This window comes from Nicotiana tomentosiformis, chromosome 2, assembly GCF_000390325.3.
Source record: "Nicotiana tomentosiformis chromosome 2, ASM39032v3, whole genome shotgun sequence".
In the NCBI taxonomy this organism is placed as follows: domain Eukaryota; kingdom Viridiplantae; phylum Streptophyta; class Magnoliopsida; order Solanales; family Solanaceae; genus Nicotiana; species Nicotiana tomentosiformis.
In genome coordinates this window covers 75,328,442-75,352,828 of record NC_090813.1, presented here as the reverse complement: position 1 = coordinate 75,352,828, position 24,387 = coordinate 75,328,442, and the positions used below count along the sequence as shown (strand labels likewise).

Sequence of the window (24,387 nt, the reverse complement as noted above, 5' to 3'; positions counted from 1 at the left end):
TTGATTTTATAATATAGTTTTAATTAGGGTGATTAAATGAAAGTGTTTTAATTTAGAAATTTAAAGAAAGAAAGAAAGAAAGAAAGGGCTGCTTTTGTGTCTCAATTAAGCACCTGGGCCGATTTTTCTAGGCCCAATTTCAACACACACACGCCCCAATCCATTTTCTACCCGGTCCAAATGCCTTTAAGGCCTGAACAACAAAACGACGTAGTATGGTGGGAAAACGACTTCCTTCCCCATTTCCCTTAAACGCCCCTAATTCCCATTTTTCTCTAAGAGAGACAGAACCCTACCTCCCTACCTCCCCCTTTTAGAACCCTTGCAGCCGTTCCCTAGTTCCCCTCTCTCTGAAGAAGACCCAACCTTTAGCCGCCACCTCTGCTTCTTCACTCTTCTTTCCCCACTCACATTTTTAAACACACACACATTTAGAGAACGGAGAAGCACATTTCGCTAGCATTTGGTGTCGATTTTTCTGGTTTTGCTGAAGAAACCGTGTTGCTGTTGTCCTCTGCTGGAAGCTTGAATTTCGGCTTCTATTTCCAGACCTTGCTTGGTCGTTTAGTGCAGTTTTACCGCTTTTAGGTATGTAAATTCTCACCTATTTTTCTCTACTTGAGTCTATGGATTAAATTCTGGATTACTCATATTGAGTTTGTGATTGTTTACTCAGATTTTGGTTGTGTTGATTAGTTATGGACTGAACATATTTGAATATTTGATATTCCTATTCAATTTGTTACGGATTGTGTAGTTAGTAGGATAATACCTCCTATTTCACTGTTTTACATGTGTGATTTAAGTTTTGTGGGAACAATCATGTAATTAGATCAATTCTTCTTTGATTTATGTTCAAATAGTGTTGAAATACAGATATTGATGAGGTCTTTGGTCTGTAATTAATGCAAGCTTCTTTGAGTACTTTGGACATGAGTTTGAGAACTAAAAATTTGTGAGTAGGGATAAAGTGGCTATTTGATTAGGGAGTATGTAATTTTTCTCTGTTCTGTCATCATTGGCTATAAAATCAGGAAGTTGAAATAAGATTTGTGGTTGTAGTACTTCAAAATTTGAATTTCATTTGTGTGCTAATGGACCTCAGCTTTCATGGAAGGCCAGGACGTAGTGTTTGGTTCAACTAGGTATGAGTTTAGGCTAATAGATGATGAATGTTGAGCTGCCAGCACTTTTTCCAACCCAATACATGGCTCCATAACTCTCAACTTTAACACACGATCTTGAACTTAGAAAAGTAATCAATTGATGAATATCGTAGCTTGCTTTAGGCGCGATTAAATAAATCATCGTGACTATGAGTATGGTTCCCGTGGCATAGTAATGATACGTAAACCCCAGTTCGAGTGTGCGTTTCACTTCACTCGACCATAACATCAAATAATAATAAAATAAACATGTTGTAAATCGCGGGTGCGTTTCACATGACGCGATTCGCAACAATAAGTGCACGACATCGCGCCTTATTTAAATAAATTTCATAAATATTAAAAGCGGTTAAAAAGTTAAAAAATGCACAATAGATTTTTAAACATGTATTAAATCAGATAATTAGGCCAATTATTAATAGTTGAGCGACCGCGCTAAAATCACAGAATTCGGGAGAGCCTCAAACCTTCTCCCGGGTTAACAGAATTCCTTACCCGATCTTCTGTGTTCGCAGACCATAAATAAGAGTCAATTTTCTCGATTTGGGATTTTAAAATAAATTGGTGACTTGGAACACCATAATCATTATCCCAAGTGGCGACTCTAATTTAAATAAATAATTCCATTTCGAATAATGTCACTTTTTTTGAGCCGAGGGTCTTTCGGAAACAGCCTCTCTACTCCTTCGGGGTAGGGTTAAGGTCTGCGTACACACTACTCTTCCCAGACCCCATTAATGAGATTTTACTGGGTTGTTGTTGTTCTTGTTGTTGTCCTCGGGGAAAAAGAGGTGTGACAAATGTGATTATTAAAGGACAACAGTAATGCAAGAAACAGATCTTGCATATAATTTTGACCATGACCATAATGGTATAACTTTCTCTTTAAAAGAGATATTCACCATATAGATGTTGATGAATATATGGTATTACAAAATTAGTTGAGAGCTCTGGAAGAGCCAATTATTACTATTTTTGAGGAATAAAATTGATTATCAATAAGGCATTATGTTGCAGTAAGTCTCAAAGAGACTTATTGAGTCTCTAAAGTATTCGCGAAAGCGGTTGGTTATATTGAGACTATAAATAATGAGAAGATTTAATATCTTTTTATTACTACAACTGTAGCATGGTAATATGTATATGAAAATTACTTGCTTTATTGCTTGATTTATATTACATAAATAAAAATATGGTGAAATTACATGACACAGTAAAATGGATGTTTATTTATATAAAAACCCATGTCATAGTAAACTAAGAGTTTAATTAACAATTGCACATGTCATGATGTAAATCTGAAGTTTACTGGCACAGACAGTTTTATCAGGCATGGCCTATTGAGCAATCTTGATTAAGTGTGATGTGCAAAATAAATGAGTATTCACATGGATAAGTGTTAAAGAAGTTTCTTCATGAATTCTCTTGTGTTCCTTGTTCTCGCGATTATTATATCAACTAAAATTGGGATTGAATCCCTTGAATTCTGGAATTTATCAAAGTTGAATATGGGCCCATTCACTTGCCATGTAAACCTTATAAAGAATCATCTATGAGATGGTTACATGTGCGTTTTTTATCATCCAGCAACTTGAATGCCAAGTTTCTTGCTCAATAATTTAATTTAGAGCATAATTTTTAGATTTTCTATTCAAGACAGTTCATTTTGATAAGTTGGTTTACATCACAGTTGATTAAGCAAAATAATTTATTGAGTGACTCCACTTAGTAGCTAAATTATTGCTTATGAGAACATAGTTATCTATATCAGTGTGATATATGTTATATACGAAAGTATATTACATTCTCTCCTCACAAGTGGTTCAGGGTCAGGAAACAAATAATTCTATCTTATTATTATTGATGTGCGTTGTATATTTTGATTAAATTGTAACGCACAAAGGTTGGGATTGAGTCCCCTGCATTTTTGGAACATATATGTGGACCTATTCACCCACCTAATGGGTCGTTTAGATATTTTAGTCTTAATAAATGCATCTTCTAGATGGTTTCATGTGGCTATTGTCATCTCGCAACCTGGCATTTACAAAATTAATAGCACAAATAATCAGATTACAGGCACAATTTTCCGATAATCCAATTAAGTTTATTAGACTTGATAATGCCGCTGAGTTTTCATCCCAAGCATTTAATGATTATTGCTTATCAATTGGGATTAAAGTGAAACATACTATAGCTCATGTTCACACTCAAAATGGCCTTGCAGAGTCTTTGATTAAACGTCTGCAATCGAAAGCAAGACCGTTACTCATGAAGACGAGGCTACTCACTTTGGTTTGGGGTCATGCCATTTTGCATGCAGTAATGCTAGTTCGTCTCAGATCGATAAATTATCATAAATATTTCCTGTTGCAATTAGTTTCGGGTCATGAACCTAATACCATTTGAGAATTTTTGGGTGCACAGTATATGTGCCTGTAGCACAACCATATCGCACCAAGATGGGTCCCCAAAGAAGGTTAGGAATATGTACCAAGATGCCGTTGGGTTTGAATCGCCCTCCATCATTGTCTCATCTTGATCCACGTGCCTTTATTTGTGAAAAAGAGGTGCAAAAGATTATCCATTTGCAGAAAATGGCAAATCAAATGCCAAATGCATTTACGGATCTGAAAGGATAACAAAATCACATATACATGCAGAGAATGTTCCAATCCGTATTGATGTCCCTGTTGGACAATCTTTTAGTGTCATAACTAATGAGTTAAAACACGCCTAAAGCGTGGCAGACCATTGGGTTCTAAGGATCAAAATCCTAGAAAAAGAAAAACAAATGATCAAGATGACATTACGAAAGAGTCTCATGAAGAAATCCACGATTTAACCAATCCTGAGATTCATGAGGAAATCACTGGGCCTGAGACTCAAGAAAATAAGGAACTACCAATAAATCCAATCGATATTGAGACAAATTTGAATTGATTGGATATAGTGGTGGATTGTGTCTTTGCATATAATGTTGCATCTAGAATTATGCAAGATAGCGAGGATCTTGAACCTCAATCTGTTGGTGAATGTCGACAAAGACGCGATTGGTCAAAATGGCAAGAAGCAATCCAATCAGAGTTGGATTCACTTGCGAAACGTGAAGTTTTCTGACATGTAGTCCAAACACATAATGGTGTTAAGCTTGTTGGCTATAAATGAGTCTCTGTACGTAAGAGAAATGAGAAAAATGAGGTACAAAGATATAAGGCACGCTTTGTTGCACAAGGATTTTCACAAAGGTCTGGTGTCGATTATGAAGAGACATATTCACCCGTTATGGATGCAATAACATTTCGTTATATCATTAGTTTTGTTGTCCATGAAAAGTTTGACATGCATTTAATGGATGTGGTTACAACCTACCTTTATGGCTCACTTGATAATACATGAAAATTTCGGAAGGATTTAAAATGTCTGACGCACATAATTCAAAGTCCCGAAAAAATTTTTCAATCAAATTGCAAAGATCATTGTATGGTCTAAAGCAATCAGGACGAATGTGGTATAACTGCGTTAGTGGGTATTTATTAAAGGAATATTATATAAATGATGCCATTTGTCCATGTGTTTTTATAAAGAAAACAACATCGGAATTTGTTGTACTTGCCGTATATGTTGATGACATAAACCTTATAGGAACTTCTATAGAACTCCAAAAGGCAATTAATTATTTAAAAAAGAAATTCGAGATGAAAGATCTCGGAAAGACAAAATTATGTCTCGGTTTGCAAATTGAACATTTGGCAAACTGGATTTTTACTCATCAATTTGCCTACACAAAAAAGGTATTGAAATGGTTTTACATGGATGGAGCACATCCATTAAGTACTTCGATGGTTGTTCGATCACTTGATGTGAATAAGGATCCGTTCCGACCTCAAAAAAATAATGAAGAGCTTCTTGGTCCTGAAGTACCATATCTTAGTGCAATTGGTGCAGTAATGTATCTTGCTAACACTACAAGGCCTGGCATGACTTTTTCAGTTAATGTCTTAGCAAGATATAGCTCTGCTTCTACAAGGAGACATTGGAATGGAATAAAACACATTGCGGTATCTAAAAGGGACAATCGATATAGGCTTATTTTATGGCAATAATTGCAGTCCCAATCTTGTTGGTTATGCCGATGCTGGGTATTTATCTGACTCACATAAGACTCGATCTCAAATATGCTATGTACATGTGGAGGCACTGATCTCTTGGCCATCGACTAAGCAATCAATCGTGGCTACTTCATCTAATCATGCTGAGATAATTGCTATTCATGAAGTAAGTCGAGAATGTGTATGGTTGAGGTCTATAATACATCTTATTAGAGATAAATGTTGTTTGAAATGTCATGGGCGGCTTTCTAATCATGCCCCATGACCCTTTGGACGCGCCCCGTGGCGTCTGGCCAGCTTCCCAACGCTCGTCGCCACGATCGGCCCCGTGGTCTTGGCAACTCCAAGTGACAAGCGCGCATGTGCCTCTGTCGCCCCACCGATAGTCATTGCCAGCGCCCAGCCATAGGCAGATGCCAACAGCGCTGCACGTGTAGACAATGCCGCGCGTGCAGACCCTGATGCTAAAGACAAAGTTGCTGCCAACAGACTTGTTTCTGCTTTGTAGAAGACTAAGTCCTTTTCATTGTAAATATAGAGTAGTTTTGCTGCATTTTCTTTAAGTGTGATTTTCCGGCTTTCATAGGTTTTGTTATGTAATTTTGGTTTATTTTTTTTAAGCATTATTAAGGGGGACCAAGCAATCAAACTTTCAAGCAAGCAAACAATTCTCTGTACTGGTGTCTCTCCCCCCGACACCATGTTGTTTTTCTGTAATAGCTTTCATTCAATGCAATCAAGCTTTCTTTCATTCTCAATTCTCTTTTCTGCTCTCTTTCAATTGATCACGACATTGGTTTTCCCGTACGGCACTGATAATCTAGTCTAGCGTACGGAGGGGACCTCAGTTGGCGGACAACAATCGCATCGACATCGGTTGCTTAGCCTTACGTCGCCCTTCCAAGGAACTTCAGGAAGGCGCCGCGTAACAGTTGGTATCGGAGCTCTAGGCTCGATATCGGACGCAGAATTACATTGCAATTACCACCATTTCTGACCATGGTAAATTATGGGGATCGTATCGCGACCCTTGAGGGAACGGTTGACGCATTACTACCTATCGTGGAAATGGTGCATGACCTAAAGACCAGCCTAGTGCAAGGGTTTGACGACCTGGACCGCAGACTGATCCGGGCCGAAGTTGACATAGAAAACATCAGTGGCGACTCTGAAGGAGACCGGCAAACGGCAACCCCAGAGGCAGCCGAAATTTTTGGTAAATTTGAGGTCCTCCAACAGGAGCGCGCCGAGGATTTAGCCAACAGGGCACAAGAGGCAGACGGGGTGACTGTCATGCAACAAACTATAGACAACTTGACAGGCTAGCTCAACGTTGTCAATGTTGCTTTACAAGGCCTGCTTCGAGGAGGTGGAAACCAAATCGGGGGTATCGTGAACCTCCCCCTGTGACCCAAAAACTGAAAATTCCTGAGCCAAAGCCATACAGTGGTGCTCGGAATGCCAAAGAAGTGGAAAACTTCATCTTTGACATCGAACAATACTTCGATGTCGTGGGGGCCTAGAAGAAGCTAAGAAGGTAGCAACTGCTGCCATGTATCTTCAGGGTGATGCCAAACTCTGGTGGCGGGTGAAATACGAAGCCATCAAGGCCTCGAGACATGGGCAGAACTGAAGGCAGCTATACGCTTACAGTTCTTCCCCGAAAATGTTGAGTATAATGCTAGGAGAAAGCTACTGGAGCTCCGCCAGACCAAATCGGTGCAGGATTACGTGCGGGAATTCTCTGCGCTCATGCTGAACATCCGCGACATAGGGGACAAAGACAAACTCTTCACCTTATTAGAAGGGTTGAAACCTTATGCCCGCATGGAGTTGCAAAGACAAAGGGTAGACACGTTACCTAAGGCAATCCAAGCAACAAAGTGCCTTGGGGATTATCAAGTGGAAGCCCGGAAGGACATGCCTCAACAACCTGTCCGAGGAGGATACAAAGGAGGCCAGCCGAACACTGGTGGCCCTAGTAGAAGTGGAGGAGACCGGAGTGCACCCAAATCCAAGACTCCCTCTTCCGGCAGTACTAGTGCTGCATCTAACAACAATGATCGGGGGAGGAAGCCCCCCTCAGGATGTCGCCATTGCGGCGGACCACATTGGAATAATGAATGTCCACATGCACAGATGAATGCCCATCAAGCTTTTGAGGATGGGACGGATGACGACGCCGATGATGCGGACCAGACCGAGCCAGTAGGTGCATTCAATGCAATTGTTGGCTCCATTTCTGAGCCCTTAGCGGGTACCAGTGCCGGTATCCGCAAGAAGAAGGACCCCTGTCCAATTGCCAGGAAAGGAAATAAGAAGGCGAATTTGAGGACTCCTCCTCATCAAGAGAGGACCCTAATGTTCGTTGACATGAAGGTAAATGGCAAGCCCATTCGGGCAATGATAGACACAGGTGCCACCCACAACTACTTAGCCTCGACTCAGGTGGAGCGTCTTGGACTAGTCGTAGGAAAGGGCAAAGGTCGTGTGAAGGCTATCAACTCACCACCTCAACCAGTGGGTGGAATAGCCAAAGAAGTACCAGTGAAGCTTGGCCCTTATGAAGGAAAGTTCAACCTGCGCGTAGTGATCATAGATGACTTTGAGTTAATCGTGGGGTTGGAATTCCTGAGACAGACCAATACCATGCCCGCACCGTATGCAGACATGCTGCTGATGATGGGGGCAAATGGGGCCAAGCCCTGCATTATTCCGTGCATTCCCATGAAGATGGCAGCCGAGAACATCTCGGCCTTGCAGTTGAAGAAGGGGGTAAAAAGACATGAACCCACGTTCCTGGCTACCCTCTGCATGGAAGATATAGAACGCTCCTCGGGTCCCATTCCTGCACCCGTGAAGGAGTTACTTCTGGAATTTGAAGACATCATGCCACAAGACATGCCAAAGCGTCTTCCGCCTAGGCGAACTGTGGACCATGAGATTGAGTTGGTGCCGGGTGCGAAGCCACCTGCCCGGGCGCCATACAGAATGTCACAACCCGAACTCGCCGAGCTTCGGAGACAATTGACGGAAATGCTAGACACAGGGATCATTGTGCCCTCTAAGTCCCCATACGGGTCCCCTGTGCTATTCCAAAAGAAACATGATGGTAGTTTGCGACTCTGCGTGGATTACCGGGCTCTAAACAAAATCACCGTGAAAAACAAGTACCCTATTCCGCTAATGGCAGACTTGTTTGATAGACTGGGTGGTGCGACGGTATTCACCAAAATAGACCTGAGGACAGGTTATTGGCAAGTTCGGATTGCCGATGGTGATGAGCACAAGACGACCTGTGTGACAAGATATGGGTCGTACGACTTCCTGGTTATGCCCTTTGGCCTGACTAACGCGCCAGCCACATTTTGCACCTTGATGAACCAAGTCTTCCGAGAATACATTGACGAATTCGTCGTGGTTTATTTGGATGACATTGTGGTATATAGCCAGACACTAGAAGAACACCTGGAGCATTTGCGGAAGGTCCTAGCCCGATTGCGGGAGCACGAACTATATGCGAAGCTATCCAAGTGCTCCTTTGCTCAGAAACAAATTGACTTCCTCGGACATGTCATCGAGGAAGGGAGGATCAAGATGGACCAGCAGAAGATTCAGGCCATTACAGAATGGCCGCCTCCTAAGGATATACATGCCTTGAGGTCGTTCCTTGGCCTATGCAACTTCTATCGGCGGTTTGTGAAAAGTTACTCCCTCATTGCAGTGCCGCTGACAGAACTTCTCAAGAAGGCCACCCCGTGGGATTGGGGCCCCAAGCGGGCAAAGGCCTTCGACGCATTGAAGATGGCTATGTCCAGTAGCCCAGTCTTGGCCCTCCCTGACTTGGCCAAGCCATTCGAAGTGCAAACGGATGCCTCCGACTATGCACTTGGTGGAGTATTGCTACAAGAAGGGCATCCCGTAGCGTACGAGAGCCGGAAACTGAAGGATGCAGAGCGACGCTATGCCGCCCATGAGAAAGAATTATTGGCTGTCGTTCATTGCTTACGCCTTTGGAGGCATTATCTACTGGGAGCCCCATTCGTGGTCAAGACAGACAATACAGCCGTTAGCCATTTCATGACCCAGCCAAAGCTGAATGGACGACAGGCTAGGTGGCAGGAACTCCTAGCGGAATTTCACTTCAACCTGGAGTACCGAAGTGGAAAGACCAATCATGTTGCTGATGCACTCAGTCGGAGAGCTGATCTAGCATCGATGTGTGTTCTCGCCGCCCTAAAGGGAAGCGAAGTAACCACCACCATAAAAGACCAGATACAGGATCTACTCATCAAGGATCCTGCTGCACAGTATTTGGTTGATTTGGTAGGACAGGGCAAGACTCGCCAGTTCTACACCGAAGATGGGTTCCTGAAGGTGAAAGGGAACCGACTTTATGTTCCTAAAGGAGGAGATCTGCGACGGACTCTTCTTGCAGAATGCCACGATACTTTGTGGGCCGGTCATCCCGGCGAGGAACGCACCATGGCATTACTTCGCCGTGCATATTATTGGCCTCAAATGGTCGATGACGTCGCTCAGTATGTGAAGACTTGTCTAGTATGCCAAAAAGATAAGTCAGACCGCTTGACGCAGGCAGGGCTCTTGGAACCACTAGCTGTACCAAAAAGACCTTGGGAAAGCGTTTCCCTGGACTTCATCACCGGATTGCCCAAGGTCGGAGATCTCACAACTATCTTGGTTGTGGTGGATCGGTTTTCCAAGTATGCTACCTTTATAGCAGCCCCACAATATATATCAGCAGAAGATACAGCTCGACTATTCTTCTCTCATGTTGTCAAATATTGGGGCCTACCTAAAGACATTGTTAGTGATCGCGACTCACGCTTCACTAGCAATTTTTGGACCCAACTCTTTAAGTGTCTCGGGTCAAAATTGAGTCATAGCTCAAGTTTTCATCCGCAATCTGATGGCCAGACGAAGCGATTCAATGGCATGCTAGAGAAATATCTCCGGCACTTTGTGACTGGATCGCAGAAGAACTGGGTGAAGCTTCTGGATGCTGCTCAACTGTGTTTCAATTCACAAAAGAGCTCAAGTACCAACAAAAGCGCTTTTGAAATTGTTACCGGACAACAATCGCTACTCCCACACAGTGAACGCACCAAACGTCAAAATCTCCTCGGGCTGCTAGCTTCTCAAAAGAATGGAAGCAAAATTTGGAGATAGTGCGAAGCTATCTTGTCAAAGCCCAAAAGCGGATGAAGAGGCATGTTGATCAGAATCGCCGCTTTGTTGAATACCAAGTGGGAGACAAAGTGATGGTCAAAATCCCAAAGCGGTACTTGTTTGCAGGGGTCCATGACCCTCGCCTATTGCAAAAATATATTGGACCCTTGTCCATTGAAAGACGCATTTTGGAAAGTTGCATATCGGGTGGATACCCAAGCTTGGTGGAAAATCCATCTTGTTTTCCATGTCAGTCTCCTGAAACCTTTTCGGGAAGACATGAAGGATCCTTCACGAAGCCAACTCACAATACTAAGTATTCGAGGTCCCAATTCAACCGGGAAAAGGCGTGCTGAAGCTATTCTTGATGATTGAGTGATTCACGCCTCAAGAAAAGATCAACAAGAGTTCTTGGTGAAATGGCAGGGATGTGATGCAGAGGAGAATACTTGGGAGAGGGGAACAAACCTCAAAGCCTACAAGAGCCTGATTGATGATTACCTTATTAAGGGGGACCAAGCCCTTGGTGAAGAGCCTTATTAAGGGGGACCAAGCAATCAAACTTTCAAGCAAGCAAACAATTCTCTGTACTGGTGTCTCTCCCCCCGACACCGTGTTGTTTTTCTGTAATAGCTTTCATTCAATGCAATCAAGCTTTCTTTCATTCTCAATTCTCTTTTCTGCTCTCTCTTTCAATTGATCACGATATTGGTTTTCCCGTACGGCACTGACAATCTAGTCTAGCGTACGGAGGGGACCTCAGTTGGCGGACATCAATCGCACTGACATCGGTTGCTTAGCCTTACGTCGCCCTTCCAAGGAACTTCAGGAAGGCGCCGCGTAACACTTAGTGCAATTGGTGCAGTAATGTATCTTACTAACACTACAAGGCCTGACTTTACTTTTTCAGTTAATGTCTTAGCAAGATATAGCTCTGCTTCTACAAGGAGACATTGGAATGGAATAAAACACATATTGCAGTATCTAAAAGGGACAATCGATAGGCTTATTTTATGGCAATAATTGCAGTCCCAATCTTGTTGGTTATGCCGATGCTGGGTATTTATCTGACTCACACAAGGCTCGATCTCAAACATGCTATGTACATGTGGAGGCACTGATCTCTTGGCGATCGACTAAGCAATCAATCGTGGCTACTTCATTTAATCATGCTTAGATAATTGCTATTCATGAAGTAAGTCGAGAATGTGTATGGTTGAGGTCTATAATACATCTTATTAGAGATAAATGTTGTTTGAAGTGTGACAAAATATCTACGATTTTGTATGAAGCCAATGCATCATGCATAGCCCAATTGAAAGGAGGATTCATAAAATGAGATAGGACAAATCACATTTTACCAAAGTTATTTTTCACACATGATCTTCAAAAGAATGGTGATATCAATGTGCAACAGATTCGTTCAAGTGATAATATGGCTAATATGTTCACCAAATCCCTACTGGCGTCAACCTTTAAGAAACTAGTGTACAAAATTGGGATGCACAGGCTCAAGGATGTGAATTGATACTCTCATCAGGGGGAGTTAATACGTGTTGTACTCTTTTTCCCTTACAAGGTTTTGTCCCATTGGGTTTTCCTTGTAAGGTTTTTAACGAGGCAACCAAAAATCATATTATTAAACATGTGTACTCTTTTTCCTTCACTATAATTTTTTCCCATTGAATTTTTTCCTAGTAAGGTTTTAACGAGTCACATTATCTAATAATGGACATTCAAGGGGAGTGTTGTAAATAATATTAAGAGTGAATGTCCATGTATTATGAAATTACTTGGGAGCAAGTTAGTTAGTCATAAACCAGTCTAGTTACTTGGTCACTAAGATTAGATACTTGCTCACCAAGATTTGTTACTTGGCCACCAAAACTAGTTACTTGGTTACCAAGCAACTTTCTTATAAATAGGAGATTCTCTACTCGTTTGGATAACACCATCAAGAAAATATCTAGTATTATCTCTCTAAATTCCTCTTATTTTACTTTATTTCATATTACCATAACATATGCTTGGATTTAAGCGGTATTCTTCACTGTTTTTTTCGCGTTTTGTTTCTAACTGTCCTGAAATTTCATTCTTGTGTCCACTAAATAGAGATTTGTTAATGTGACATTTTCTTTTCCCTTTAAATGAGAATACACGACTCAAATTCAAATACCAAATTTCGTGTTTCTTTGTCACTTTAGTTGCTTGTTAGTTTATTATTAAGGGAAGCATATAATCAAGCTTATATGTTGATCGGTTTTGAGAGGAGATTTCTACAGGATTATCCAGGTCGGGTAAAAAAATTAGAAGAATTAACCCAAATAGCCGCTCATCCTACCACTTAAACTAAAAATAGCCGGTGAATGTATAATTTATGTATTATATATGTATAATTGTGTATAATCAATGTATAATTTATGTATATGGCTAGAAAAAGTAAACAATTAATCTGGCCTGCTATATGTGTAAAAATCCCAAAAAATTATCCGCCTCTACCCATTTACAAAATTCGTCTATTAAAAATTACACAACATAGTTTTGTACGCTATATATAATAATATGAATTGTATACCCCGAAAGACGAAAATATAATAGTTGAATCTTACTGTTATATAGTGGTGATGTATACAACATATGAATGGGAAAGTATACAACGTACATACCTAAATATATATGAATTGTTGTAACTTTTTCAAATAAGTATTTTTGGGTAATTATCTTTTGCCACATGAGTATTCCCGTTACGTTTCCTTTTAAGAAGTTAGAAGAAATAAAATGGGAAGAATTAATCCAAATAACCGCTCGCCCAATCACTTCAATTAAAATAGCCGATGAAAGTATAATATATGTATAATTTATGTATTATATATGTATAATTATGTATATTCAATGTATAATCCATGTTCATAGCTAGAAAAGTAAACAATGAATATGGCCAGCTATTTGTGTAAAGATCCCAAGAAATAGGGATTTAATATTGGACCTCTTAGACTTAAAGTCTTGTTCCTGATTTAAAACTCACAAGCCCAAATTACTGCTAGTCTTTCAGGTGAAATAAATATAAGGGATTGGCCCATGATATTCCAGAAACTTTCTCATCCCGCCAGTCTGAGTGTCGTCCCCGAAGGTGCGCCTCCATCATCTTCCTCTCCGATGGCGAAAGTTGCTCTTCCTCATCGGCGGAATCTACTTGTACGTTCCCGTTGTCTTAATCTTTCTATCTTTCCTGATTTTAATGCTTTTTGTGTAAAAAAGCACAGCTCGCTACAAGCTTCTTCACTACAGCTCTTTTGCTGTACAATTTCGGTTTCTCCATCTAGGTCTTTTCCAATATACCTTTTCGCTGTAAGCAGGCTTTAATTATTGGTTGCGAGTACGATCAGTTAATCTGCTCTTTTTTTTTTCTTTTCAATTTGCGTGTTCTCTATTATTTCTGAAATTAAGATTGAAATCCCAAGATGTCTCGATTTTCGGTTGAACTAAATAAAGCTTCTCGACATAGACCTATTGTAGATTGGCTTCAGTTAGGGGTGAGCATAAATCGGTGAAAACTGAAAACTCAATCGAACTGAAATTTTCGGTTTTTTGGTTCTCGTCTTGATATATTATTTTTTAAGTTAATCAGTTCGTTTTCAGTTTTTGGAATTAGAAATTTTTGGTTAACTGAAAACCGAAATTAAGAATTTACACAATGAACCTTAGCTTTAGCGCATTCATGACCTAATTACATGTTAACCCAATTATCCTTAGCCCGTTGGTCATAGTCACTGTTCAGCCTACAAAATCAAAAGTACCAAAATCCATAATAACAAGGCTAGGCTGTCTTCCACCATTTGCTGCTGAGTTGCTGACAGTTTGGATTTCGATTTTGGGCTTTTCAAATTGTGTTGCCGAGTGGAGTCTTCAGGGAAACCATGGATATTTCCCTACCATGAAAAAGAAAAGAACCCTTGCTTTCTCTTTGATTTCTATCTATCACATTTATAAGTTACAAATCCTGAACTGATATCATCCATTCACCCAATCACATTGCCACAGAAGAGGTAATAATCGCTGGTCTAACAATATACATGTTTATGTAAAAGTCTCACCTGGCTCATTCTAAAAAATATCTTATCTGCCCTTAGTTTCTTTTGCTAGAAAGATCACAAGGCCCGTTTCTTTGTTTGGGTCATTTTCCTTGTGTCACATTTTGGAACTTCATTGTCCAGCTCATTGGTTGTCAATCTCTTCTAGCTGTCCTTAAGGTAGAGAGAGAGGGGGGGGGGGGTAGGGTAATCTACTAACCTGCTGGTATGCCTCTTGAATACATTGGAATTATACTTGTAGCTTTGTCGATGTAGCAGAAGTTTATCTGTTACTCAAACCATATTTCCCCCCCTGCAGTGGTGTCATTTGTCAGTAAATGGGTGAAGAGGAATTGGAGGTTGAAAAGACAAGTCCAGCATGTGCAGACGATCAGAGGGAAGATGAAGCTAAAACAGAAGTACGAAAAGTTAAAAAGAAGAAAAAGTCACTTAAAGAAGCTGTGAAGGGTGAAAAGCGTGGAGTTTGTCACGTGCGTAGAGTACCGCCTCGTATGGACCACGTGAAACTTCGTCAGGTTCTTTCTCAGTTTGGAGAAATTCAGAGGATTTATCTTGTACCTGAAGGTTGGTTGAGTTCCTTGTTTATGCTCTAATATCTTCATTATTGGTTAAATGCTTCATTATGCAGCAGTTTTCCCCTTCCCTCTGCTTAGTTGTCCATATTAATTTACCTTGCTTCCAGCTGCTGCTGCTCAAATGAATCGGAAACGGGCAGGTGGATTCCGAGGGCAAGCATTTTCAGAAGGGTATGCTCCATATTGAGGTTTCTTTGATTAAGATATCAGCTTATCTCTTATTTATCCTTCATTAAAATGATGAATACTGCATCTTGCATCTGCAAGATTATGATATTTGTTACCGAAAGTCATTAAACTATCATCTATATATGTAGGTGGGTTGAATTTATGAAAAAGAGTGTTGCCAAGAGGGTTGCAAATATGTTAAATGGCCAACAAATAGGTACGATAACGCGATATCTTGATTCTTTTCGTTTGGTCCATAGGGTAACATCGTGAATGTTGGAGGAAGTTTGGCATTATTTCTTTCCGAGTATTGACTCGTTACATGAGCTTGTTTTTTACACATTTCTGAGGGGAAGCACCAATTAATCATACGTTGGCCAAAAGATTGCCTTCTATTACAAGTAAACTAATGTGGATTTGCTGCTTTTTCCATTTGTGTCTCAACATTATCCTTGTTTATGTTCTTCAGATCAGCTTTCAACTTATGCTTTTCTTGTATTTTCAGTGGCCATAAATGTTATTTTCTTTACTGCCAAATTTTCTGCTCCTATAGGTGGAAGGAAGAGATCAGCATTCTATTATGACATTTGGAATATCAAGTACTTGTCTAAAATCAAATGGGATGATATTACTGATGAAATTGGTATGATGCTGTTTTTAATTTATCTGGTAATGCTGCATCCTTTAATCTCTTTTCACAACTTAGCTGATGTTTCAAATATTTTTGCAGCAAAAAGGCATGCAGTTCATGAGCAGAAACTAGCTTTGGAGCATTCTGCTGCTACAAGGGAGCGTGATTTCTACCTTACACAAGTTGATAAGTCCCGTGCTCTAAGTTCTATTGAAGATCGAATAAAGAAGGTCAGTGAGTCATTTTAATGAATTCATTTGGAGTGGGGTTTTGAACTCCCTTGATTGAATTTCGTATTTATCATCTCAGTCTGCCTTCCTCTTGAGTTTCATTCTTAAGTTTTCATTGTATGTTTAACTTTAAAGTTAAAATAGTTGCTAGAATTTGAGGCAATCACGCTGTGGGCCCATTTTTCTAAACCTTTATCGGTCCTTTTGTTCTGTAAGGTTTTCATCAACAGCTTATAGTGTAGATTGCTAAGATATCAATAGGTCTTTAGAAGTTTCTTTTGTCAAAACAAAAGGTAGTAAGGATATGTATTAGTGGGCGGAAAAGAGAGGGAATGGAGAAGCAACTGTTACCATCTTCTCCACGCTCCGAATAGTATTCACTAATTTACTTATAGGCTTGTGCTCTGTTTTAGCATTGGTATTCGACCACTCAGTTTTATGTACCTTATGCTATTTGTCTTTCATGGTTGAGTAATATGATCCTATACTTTCAACTGTGCATCTTTTCAGAGGCAAAAGGTCCAACAAGAATCTGGGGAAATTTCTAATCTCCCAAGTGAACAGTTTGAGTCAAAGGTGATACGGCAATTTCCACAGAAAAAACCTGTGGCAAATGAAGCTGGGAAAATCAAGCCAAGGCTGTCTAAGGACATTTTGGCCGGAGTAAGTCCCCTTCCCACCTTTCTACCCCGATCACCTCTTGCTACCTTAACCTCAAAAAAAACCCGAATCACCTCTTGCTGAAAACTTGCTTACTTTTTGATGGAATTTGCTCTTCACCTTTTACAGGTATTTGGTGGTCAATGATTAGAGCGATTGTGCGTGCAAACAGATTCAGAAAGTTTCGCGTGTTAATTTTTTCGAGGGCACATTAATCTTCCAGGTTTTCTAAGAATTTCACCTAGGCTGTTATTAGATGTTGGAAGGATAGTTGAACCTTGAACAAAATTTTGTCTTTATGTGCGGTTAATTTTAGATGTCATATTAAATATATTTGTTGTTTATATATGTAGAACCACTCATCTAATTAAAATCAATTATTGTATTTCTCATGGATCATTACAGTTAGCTCTAACTGGTAACAACTGATTCGATGTGTTGTCAGAGAGAAGTTTTTGGTTCATCTATGCTTTTCTTTTACCTGGTCAACAACTATTGTTCTTATTCATGGTATTACATAGCAGCTGTTCGGAATCTTTCAGTAGTGGTGCATGCTCATAATCAAGACGTAGTAGATTATTCACTTGGCTGAGAAATGAACAATGATGTCAAAATTCGGTGGAAATCTATCCAAAAGTATTAAACAGCCATCATATTCTTCCTAATTCTATAGCAAAATGTTGCCCCTGGGACTTTGACTTTACCTAATTTGGTGCCTTGTGCCATTCCTCTTTTTTGGTCAGGAAGAATGCTAAAATTTCTTTTTCTACTTGTAAATCTCCTAATTTTCTCTGCATTATTGGTCCACTCATACAGTTTTATATTTTGACGTTATTCTAATTGTAAGTAATAGCAGAGTGATACATTTTTTTTACCCAGTAGTTTATCACAAGTGGGGTATGGGGAGGGTAAGATGTACGTAGCCTTACCCTTACTCCTGGAAGGATAGAGAGACTGTTCTCGATAACCCTCGGCTAGTTGATTGTATATATACAATCAAGTAATATTCTTGTGTTAAAAGGACTCATAAGTTGGAATTACATGCAACTATAATTTATACATATAAATTGAATTTTTTGATGTTAGTAACTATTAAGTATCTTGCAACTACTACTTTTTTGTAGGCATATATCATGAAATCGACATGATCTATTAGCCATCCTAGTGAAGGCATGTTGATATTCCTCATATTCAAATTGAAACTATATGTTTTTAAATATCAAACTGTTAAGTTGAATATTTGATATATTCAGTTTGAGCCTGTCCTTTCTCCTATGTAATTTTGTAGAACTCATCGCACACTTATTTTAAGATTATTTATATAATTTTAAGAAAGTTATAGTTATAGCATGGAATACACGTGTGACACACAGTAAAGAAAACTAACATCTCATAATTAATGTGGACAATGTTAAACATTGAGTCAATTAAGTTAATGTGGACAATGTTAAACATAGAGTCAATTAAAACTTAACGAAAAATATAGGGAACGTACATAAATCCTTTTCTTCTTCTGAAAATAAAATACTTATAAATAATCGAATCACACTTAGAATTAATACTGATCAAACAATTGGAATAATTTGGAAAAGATTAATTTTTCATTATATATCCCATGAATAATCAAAAATTAGTTTGGTACAACATTTTCGAAAAGTAAACTATCGAATAGAACCTCACCCCTAATGTTAAGTCACTATAAAGCAAATATATTTCTTCCAAACAATGAATTAAAAAATAAACTACTTTACTAACCTTATTAAAATTCTCCAAGTCCACGTGGAAGCCACCCATTATGACCAAAAGTGTGTAAGTTCTAGAACATCTTAATTCTCAGCAGCCAGTCTTCTCTTCTACCTATAGTTTAATTTATAGCGTGTTCGGCCAATTTTTTTCCGCAAGTATATTTTTTTGGCCAAAAATTGAATTGTTTTGTCAAGTTTTTAGAAGTAAAAAAAAAGTATTTTTGAGGAGAAATAAAAATATTTTTTGAGAAGCAGAGAAATGTAGCTTTCCAAAAATACTTTTCTGAAAAGTTTTTAAAAATTTAACTAAATACTAATTATTGTTAAAAAATATTTTTTAAATTAATTAATTAAACACAAACAAACGAAAAATTGTGATTAATTAAGATCAACCGAATAGAAGCTGCCTTGTAATCCCCTCCGTAAAAGTCAAACTTTCTTTTCCTTGTTCAAATAATACAACTGACTTTTCCACATCAATTAAAAGTCTTTATTCCATCTCTCTCTGTCGATTTATATATAAACCCAAAATAATTAACTCCCTAAAGTTCATTACATCGCCTTCTCCACCCGACTAAAAAACAGAGGGAACGAAATTTTACATTGAATTGCATTATATGAGCCATGTTTAGCTTTAAAAGTCAAGATGGGCTCGTCTCTCTTCCCAATATTCATCTCCTGATCCTCCTGTTCGTATTATCATGTCCAATGATTCCAAATGCGGCGGCGCAGCCATCAGATTCTTCTTCTGGACCGGACAATCGGTTCCGGTATCCAACTGTCAGCCCAGCAATGGCCGTTATTATAGTGGTTCTCATAGCTGCACTGTTTTTCATTGCATTTTTCTCAATTTACATCCGCAACCGCAGCGCCGCTAACGGTAACACCATCCGTCAAACACTTTCCATGCGCCGCCGTAGTGCTGCTGCTGCCACACGTGGACTCGATAATTTGGTCATAGAGACTTTCCCCACTTTTACCTACGCCGAAGTAAAGGATCATCATATCGGTAAAGGAGCTTTGGAATGTGCTGTGTGTTTGAACGAGTTTGAAGACGACGAAACGCTGCGTTTGATCCCAAAGTGTGATCACGTTTTCCACCCTGAATGTATCGATGCTTGGCTCAAGTCTCATGTTACTTGCCCGGTTTGCCGAGCTGACCTTAGTACTCCTCAACCTGATGAACCGCCGGTTCAAGCCGCTGAGGTACCAAACCCTGATCAAGTAGGGACAGAGAATTTGCAGCAAAATAACGAGGTTTCAATACAAGTAGAGAGTGATGAAAATTGTATGCTACAGCAAGAGGAGACCTCTACTGTAAAACCGAAAGCTAATCGAACTTTAAGTTTCAACGTGCCGAACCGGCCGCTGAGGTCTTTTTCTATAAAGAGCCCAAGGATGTTAAACAGGTTCAGGTCACATTCGACCGGCCACGCGTTAGTGGTACCGGGGGAGAATTTGGACCGGTACACTCTCAGATTACCGGAGAATGTTAGAAAAGAGGTGATGAGCAGGGCACTACTGAACCGGACAAAGAGTTGTGCAGTCACAATACCAAGATATGGTAGCACTAGAACAGGGAACAGAACCGGAGAGGGAAGCAATATTGGTGCGAGGTCTTTCAGGAGAATTGACCGGTTCGACCAGGAAGCAAAGTCGGACCGGTGGGTTTTCAAGATTGCACCACCGTTCTTTACTAGAGGTCCATCGATTAAGTCGCCAAAAGTAGGGCTTGATATTGAAGAGGGCTCCACATCACGCAGTGTGAAAATGGCAGTCAAAATGCCGTCGTTCAAATGCTTAGAGCCAAAAGGTGATGAACCCGGTTTGCTGACAGATGACTCGGCTCGGCCTCCGGTTTAAAGAATTCAAGCCTGTTTACTTTTCGAGTTAAAGAAATCCATATCTTAGATCCTTTAATCGGCACCTGTTTAATGCTTGACTTCAATAGCGTGGCGGAAAGGACAATCTTTTTGTGCGCTGGCTGCTGAGGAGAAAGAGTGCTTTGAAACTTTTGGCATAGACTTTATTGCAAAGTATAATGCCAAAAGTTGAAATTCAAGAATATCACTTTCTAGAAATTCATTGAAATGTTGATTAATTTATTATTTTATAAGCAACTAATGTTCAACTTGAGGGGGTTTTCAGGGTTAGAAGGGGCTCAGGTGTGTTTATCTAGTAGGTGGTTTTAGTAATTAAGACACCTTCATGATGTAATTATGTTTTGATTTCATTCTCCGATGCAGTTTTGAGAATAGAAAATCTGAAAGGAAATAAACTTGTTTTATTTCCTTGGTCAAGATGATGGTGCTGATTTTGATTTTCGCATTGTCTGCAAATGGTAAGGTCAGACTAGATAGGGTGATAGTACAAGGTTAGGCAACTGGTTCCTAAAATATTTGGCAACTGGGTTCGCTATCCTTTATCTTCTAAACAGTAGCGTCAACCTATCCCAAAGGTCATGTTCATGTACATGTGCTTTTTAAAATACAAAGTTTAGACATGGAAGAAGAATTCTGCAGCCTTGAAATAACACAAGGATGAAGTTAATTCCATTGCTCTTAGTTTGTAATTGGAAATCAACCCTTCTCAAGTTAACCAAGCTCTGCAAGACTGTAACCACCAGTTTTAAAGGCTCGGAAGAAGAGTATGTCTCCTCTCACAAGTGATAAACAGCAAGATTGTTAGATGGTAACATTAATTTAAGCACTACAAATAATAAATTCGTAGATGACGAGATGCTCTACTCAAAACCAAAGGAGCTGTATGTAACAGTATAACACAATTCAACACGCGTAAATTGAGTCATAGAGATGAGGAACTGAATTTGAGCTGTACAAGTGTTGTGAGGACAAAAGCAAGTTTATCAGTATCATTACAACTTAGACCGCAGCATCCACCTCTTTGAGCAACCCGTGGACCAGTTGTACGTCCATACCCAACCTTGATTCCAGATGACTGCAAGAGTAGGAAGTGAGATATGTTAGACAATGCACCAATGATAAAGTTCATCCCAGAGAAAGGAAAAAAAAAAAAAAAAGGATAACTGTGTCAAGATCGGAAACAACTGACACATGACTACCAAAACTTACCCTTCCATTTATAGGAAGTCATCATTTTAGCTGGCAATATCCAAGCTTGCAAAGTGCAAACAAAAGATGTTATCCTATTTTAATACTCGCAAAGAGATGCCCATGAAATCAGTAACCATGAAAATGACATCAAAAACACCTTCTTGGATCTTCTGAAGAATCAGCAGCAGTCTGTATAATTATAAAGGCCTGGCAATTCATTGCATTAGTTTATAAACAAGCTTCAATGGAATTTGAGCTTGTAGATCAGTCATCAGAGATGCCATAGGCTCTGGCTAATATGTATTATTCTGAGCTGTTCTAGCAGATGCCTCAAGAAACAAAAGCCCATTTTCTTTTGCAAATTGTTCTCCCTCTGACAGCTCTACGGTGTGACATATCACTCTTATTTCCTACTAGCATTATGGTCATATTTGGATTTATCTTCAAGCCAGCTGGCTAGATGATTAAAAGTCTCTCTCCTAGACAACAGAACGATTACTAGCTTTAACAAAATGCTAATGAAAAATCATACTCCTACTAGAAATGAATATCACAAGGAAATACTAGAACCATTGGAGACAATCATTGCGTAAATGTGATCATAAAGGAACTGATATATTGAGTGCTCTGAATCATCACATTGACGTTATCAATAAACCTCATTATTTGATTAGAATACATCATTTTAATTTGATGGAAAATTTCCCTGTCCAGTTATCCAACTTGTTAATTATACTCCAACAATCCAATATTGAGTATGAGGAAAATCTCAAACAAACTTCTCTTATTACAATCTGCTAAGTCTGCACAGAATACACCAATAACACACATCATGGTTTTCATGTACAACTCAAAAATTCTTAAGTTGCTTGTGTCACTTTCAGGTAAACAACAGCCAATTGGGGGATGATTTGCCTTAACAAGAACCAATGTTGCAACAGCAAATTATAAGATATTCCAGGTTTACTCCATGAGATGTACTAGAATACGATAAGCTTTTACATGTCATCTGATTTCTGCATATTTATTACTTGAAGGGAAGTGGAATCGTCAATTAGTAGTATTTAATATGATCACCCCTGCTTGACATGTCAGACTACGTTTGCCTCTACAATAAACTGAAGAGGACTTGACATAAAAAGGCAGAAAATCTTCTCTTACATCAAGTTTCTCCAAAGATAAATGACTAGATTGTTCAAAGAATGTGTGGTGATGTCATAAACCAGAAGCGCGCCAGCACCTCCCCTGTAATATGACCTGGTGATGGATCTGAAAGATTCCTGTCCAGCCTAGAGAAAGAAAGACGCGTGGAGGGAAAGAGAGTTTTAGATCACTCTAACTGAAGTACCAGACCATATCCCTAAATATAATGCTCAATGACGAAGAAATGAATTTGAAATGAAAAAGATACACATTTTTCCAATGTATTAATAGGCAATGGCTTTCGTAAGCGGTGTCACAATTAATCGGTAGACACTCATAGAAGTTAGGGGAGATGACAAGAGGGATGAAAAGTGTAGAGTAGCAGCAAGCCAACACATTCAAAAATTGCAAATCATAAAGGAACAACTCATGCAGAAGTTGCCATTGGATTTAATGTACTCAAAGGCTTGTGATGGGAGTCCCCCATTGCAGTCAAAGTTATTAAAAGCTCCAGCACAGTCCACAAGCTGCTGCTCAGATAGAGAGATTCCCTTCCCAAATGCTTGGCTATATGCTGCTTCTAGTGCACCAGTAGTGCTGTCAAATCGACATATTCCTTTTCCATTATTTCAGCTTAAGAGTGCAATTTCAGGACTTACAATTTTAAAAGTCCAATGATGTGATTCTAACTAATTCTCACCTGAATGTCCAGCAAGATCCACACTTGCCCTGATTCTTGACTGGGCTGACAACATTAGCAGGGCTTGGGATGATTTTAGGCGCGGCCTATTCCCTTTGGCTATATAATCGTGCGGTTTCTGGGAATTTAAAACCCGATTTCCTCCGTAAATTCTCCGATTATCCCAGCTTCCCTCCAGTCTTTCTATAATTATGAGATTGGAAATTTGGAGTTAGGAAAGAAAAACTTCTTTTTGCAACCAATTGTACATTAACTCAGTACATGCTCGCTAGTCTACTGGAGCTACAAATTTCGATCAATTAGCCAAGATTTTTACCAGACATGAAATTGCTTGTACTCGATCTTGTAGTATTTTTTATGAGGATTCTATTTATTGTTGTAGGACCCCTATTTATTAGTATTTCTATGTTTATAACATAATGAAACACAAAGTAGTTCTCTAATGATCAGTAACTCCAGAAATAGTTATAGAGGAGTTCTGAGTGCATATATGATATACCCTCTCCGGCAGAACGGCGTAAGTGAGCTTGAGATTGCCCTTTGTGGTGGCAGAACAGTTTTGAGCAATATATAGTAGAACTTACAAGCATAAAATGCATACTTATTTATTTACTTTTTGATGTTGAATCTATGCACAACTAGATTAAGTTGCAAAAACTTTTTCATTTGGGCAGTTCAATGCTTATATATTTTCCATGTACTCTGATTTTGGTTTTATGTCCATATATGAATGAATACAGAAGAAATAAGAATTCAATTTAGATTTCTTTTCAAGTCTTTAAGAAAGATTAGTTTTAATGAGAAAAGCTTTTGAATTGTGCTAAAAGAAAAGCCTTTTTGATTGGAAACCCACTAGCCACACATAGGGGTGTTCATAAAAACCCGAAAAATCGAACCAAATC

The 24,387-nt window shown here is 39.3% G+C and overlaps 2 protein-coding genes and 1 long non-coding RNA gene across 6 annotated transcripts; 2 read left to right on the top strand and 1 right to left on the bottom strand.

Annotated features, from left to right (window-relative positions):
• The first annotated feature begins 278 nt into the window (after window positions 1-278).
• On the top strand, window positions 279-17,219 carry LOC104092469 (pre-rRNA-processing protein ESF2-like). 4 transcript variants are annotated; one of them, XM_070195602.1, is made up of 9 exons: window positions 279-588; window positions 13,521-13,663; window positions 14,858-15,123; window positions 15,242-15,305; window positions 15,452-15,519; window positions 15,856-15,945; window positions 16,033-16,163; window positions 16,674-16,826; window positions 16,953-17,219. In XM_070195602.1, the coding sequence occupies exons 3-9, from the start codon at window positions 14,877-14,879 to the stop codon at window positions 16,968-16,970; spliced, it is 771 nt and encodes a 256-aa protein (XP_070051703.1). In that variant the 5' UTR covers window positions 279-588; window positions 13,521-13,663; window positions 14,858-14,876; the 3' UTR covers window positions 16,971-17,219. The 4 variants fall into 4 exon arrangements, with proteins under 4 accessions (XP_070051703.1, XP_070051704.1, XP_070051702.1 ...); XM_070195601.1 differs by having other exon boundaries at window positions 286-588; window positions 13,513-13,663; XM_070195603.1 differs by lacking the exon at window positions 13,521-13,663 and having other exon boundaries at window positions 280-588.
• A 1,781-nt stretch (window positions 17,220-19,000) lies between these two features.
• LOC104092468 (E3 ubiquitin-protein ligase ATL31-like) lies at window positions 19,001-20,868 on the top strand. Its single transcript, XM_009598078.4, has one exon. The coding sequence runs from the start codon at window positions 19,193-19,195 to the stop codon at window positions 20,429-20,431; it is 1,239 nt and encodes a 412-aa protein (XP_009596373.1). The 5' UTR covers window positions 19,001-19,192; the 3' UTR covers window positions 20,432-20,868.
• A 1,684-nt stretch (window positions 20,869-22,552) lies between these two features.
• On the bottom strand, window positions 22,553-24,051 carry LOC108944472 (uncharacterized). The gene is made up of 3 exons (XR_011413997.1): window positions 23,985-24,051; window positions 23,486-23,668; window positions 22,553-23,382 (listed from the first exon to the last, which is right to left on the bottom strand). It is a non-coding gene; the product is annotated as an uncharacterized lncRNA (long non-coding RNA).
• Between the last annotated feature and the right edge of the window lie 336 nt (window positions 24,052-24,387).

What these genes read in the sequence shown, in the direction of transcription:
- LOC104092469 (XM_070195602.1), top strand. Translation starts at nt 14,877, where the DNA reads ATGGGTGAAGAGGAATTGGAGGTTGAAAAGACAAGTCCAGCATGTGCA. An exon ending in GATTTATCTTGTACCTGAAG is followed by an intron (nt 15,124 to 15,241) that starts GTTGGTTGAGTT and finishes CCTTGCTTCCAG; the next exon opens with CTGCTGCTGCTCAAATGAAT. An exon ending in GTTAAATGGCCAACAAATAG is followed by an intron (nt 15,520 to 15,855) that starts GTACGATAACGC and finishes CTGCTCCTATAG; the next exon opens with GTGGAAGGAAGAGATCAGCA.
- LOC104092468 (XM_009598078.4), top strand. Translation starts at nt 19,193, where the DNA reads ATGTTTAGCTTTAAAAGTCAAGATGGGCTCGTCTCTCTTCCCAATATT.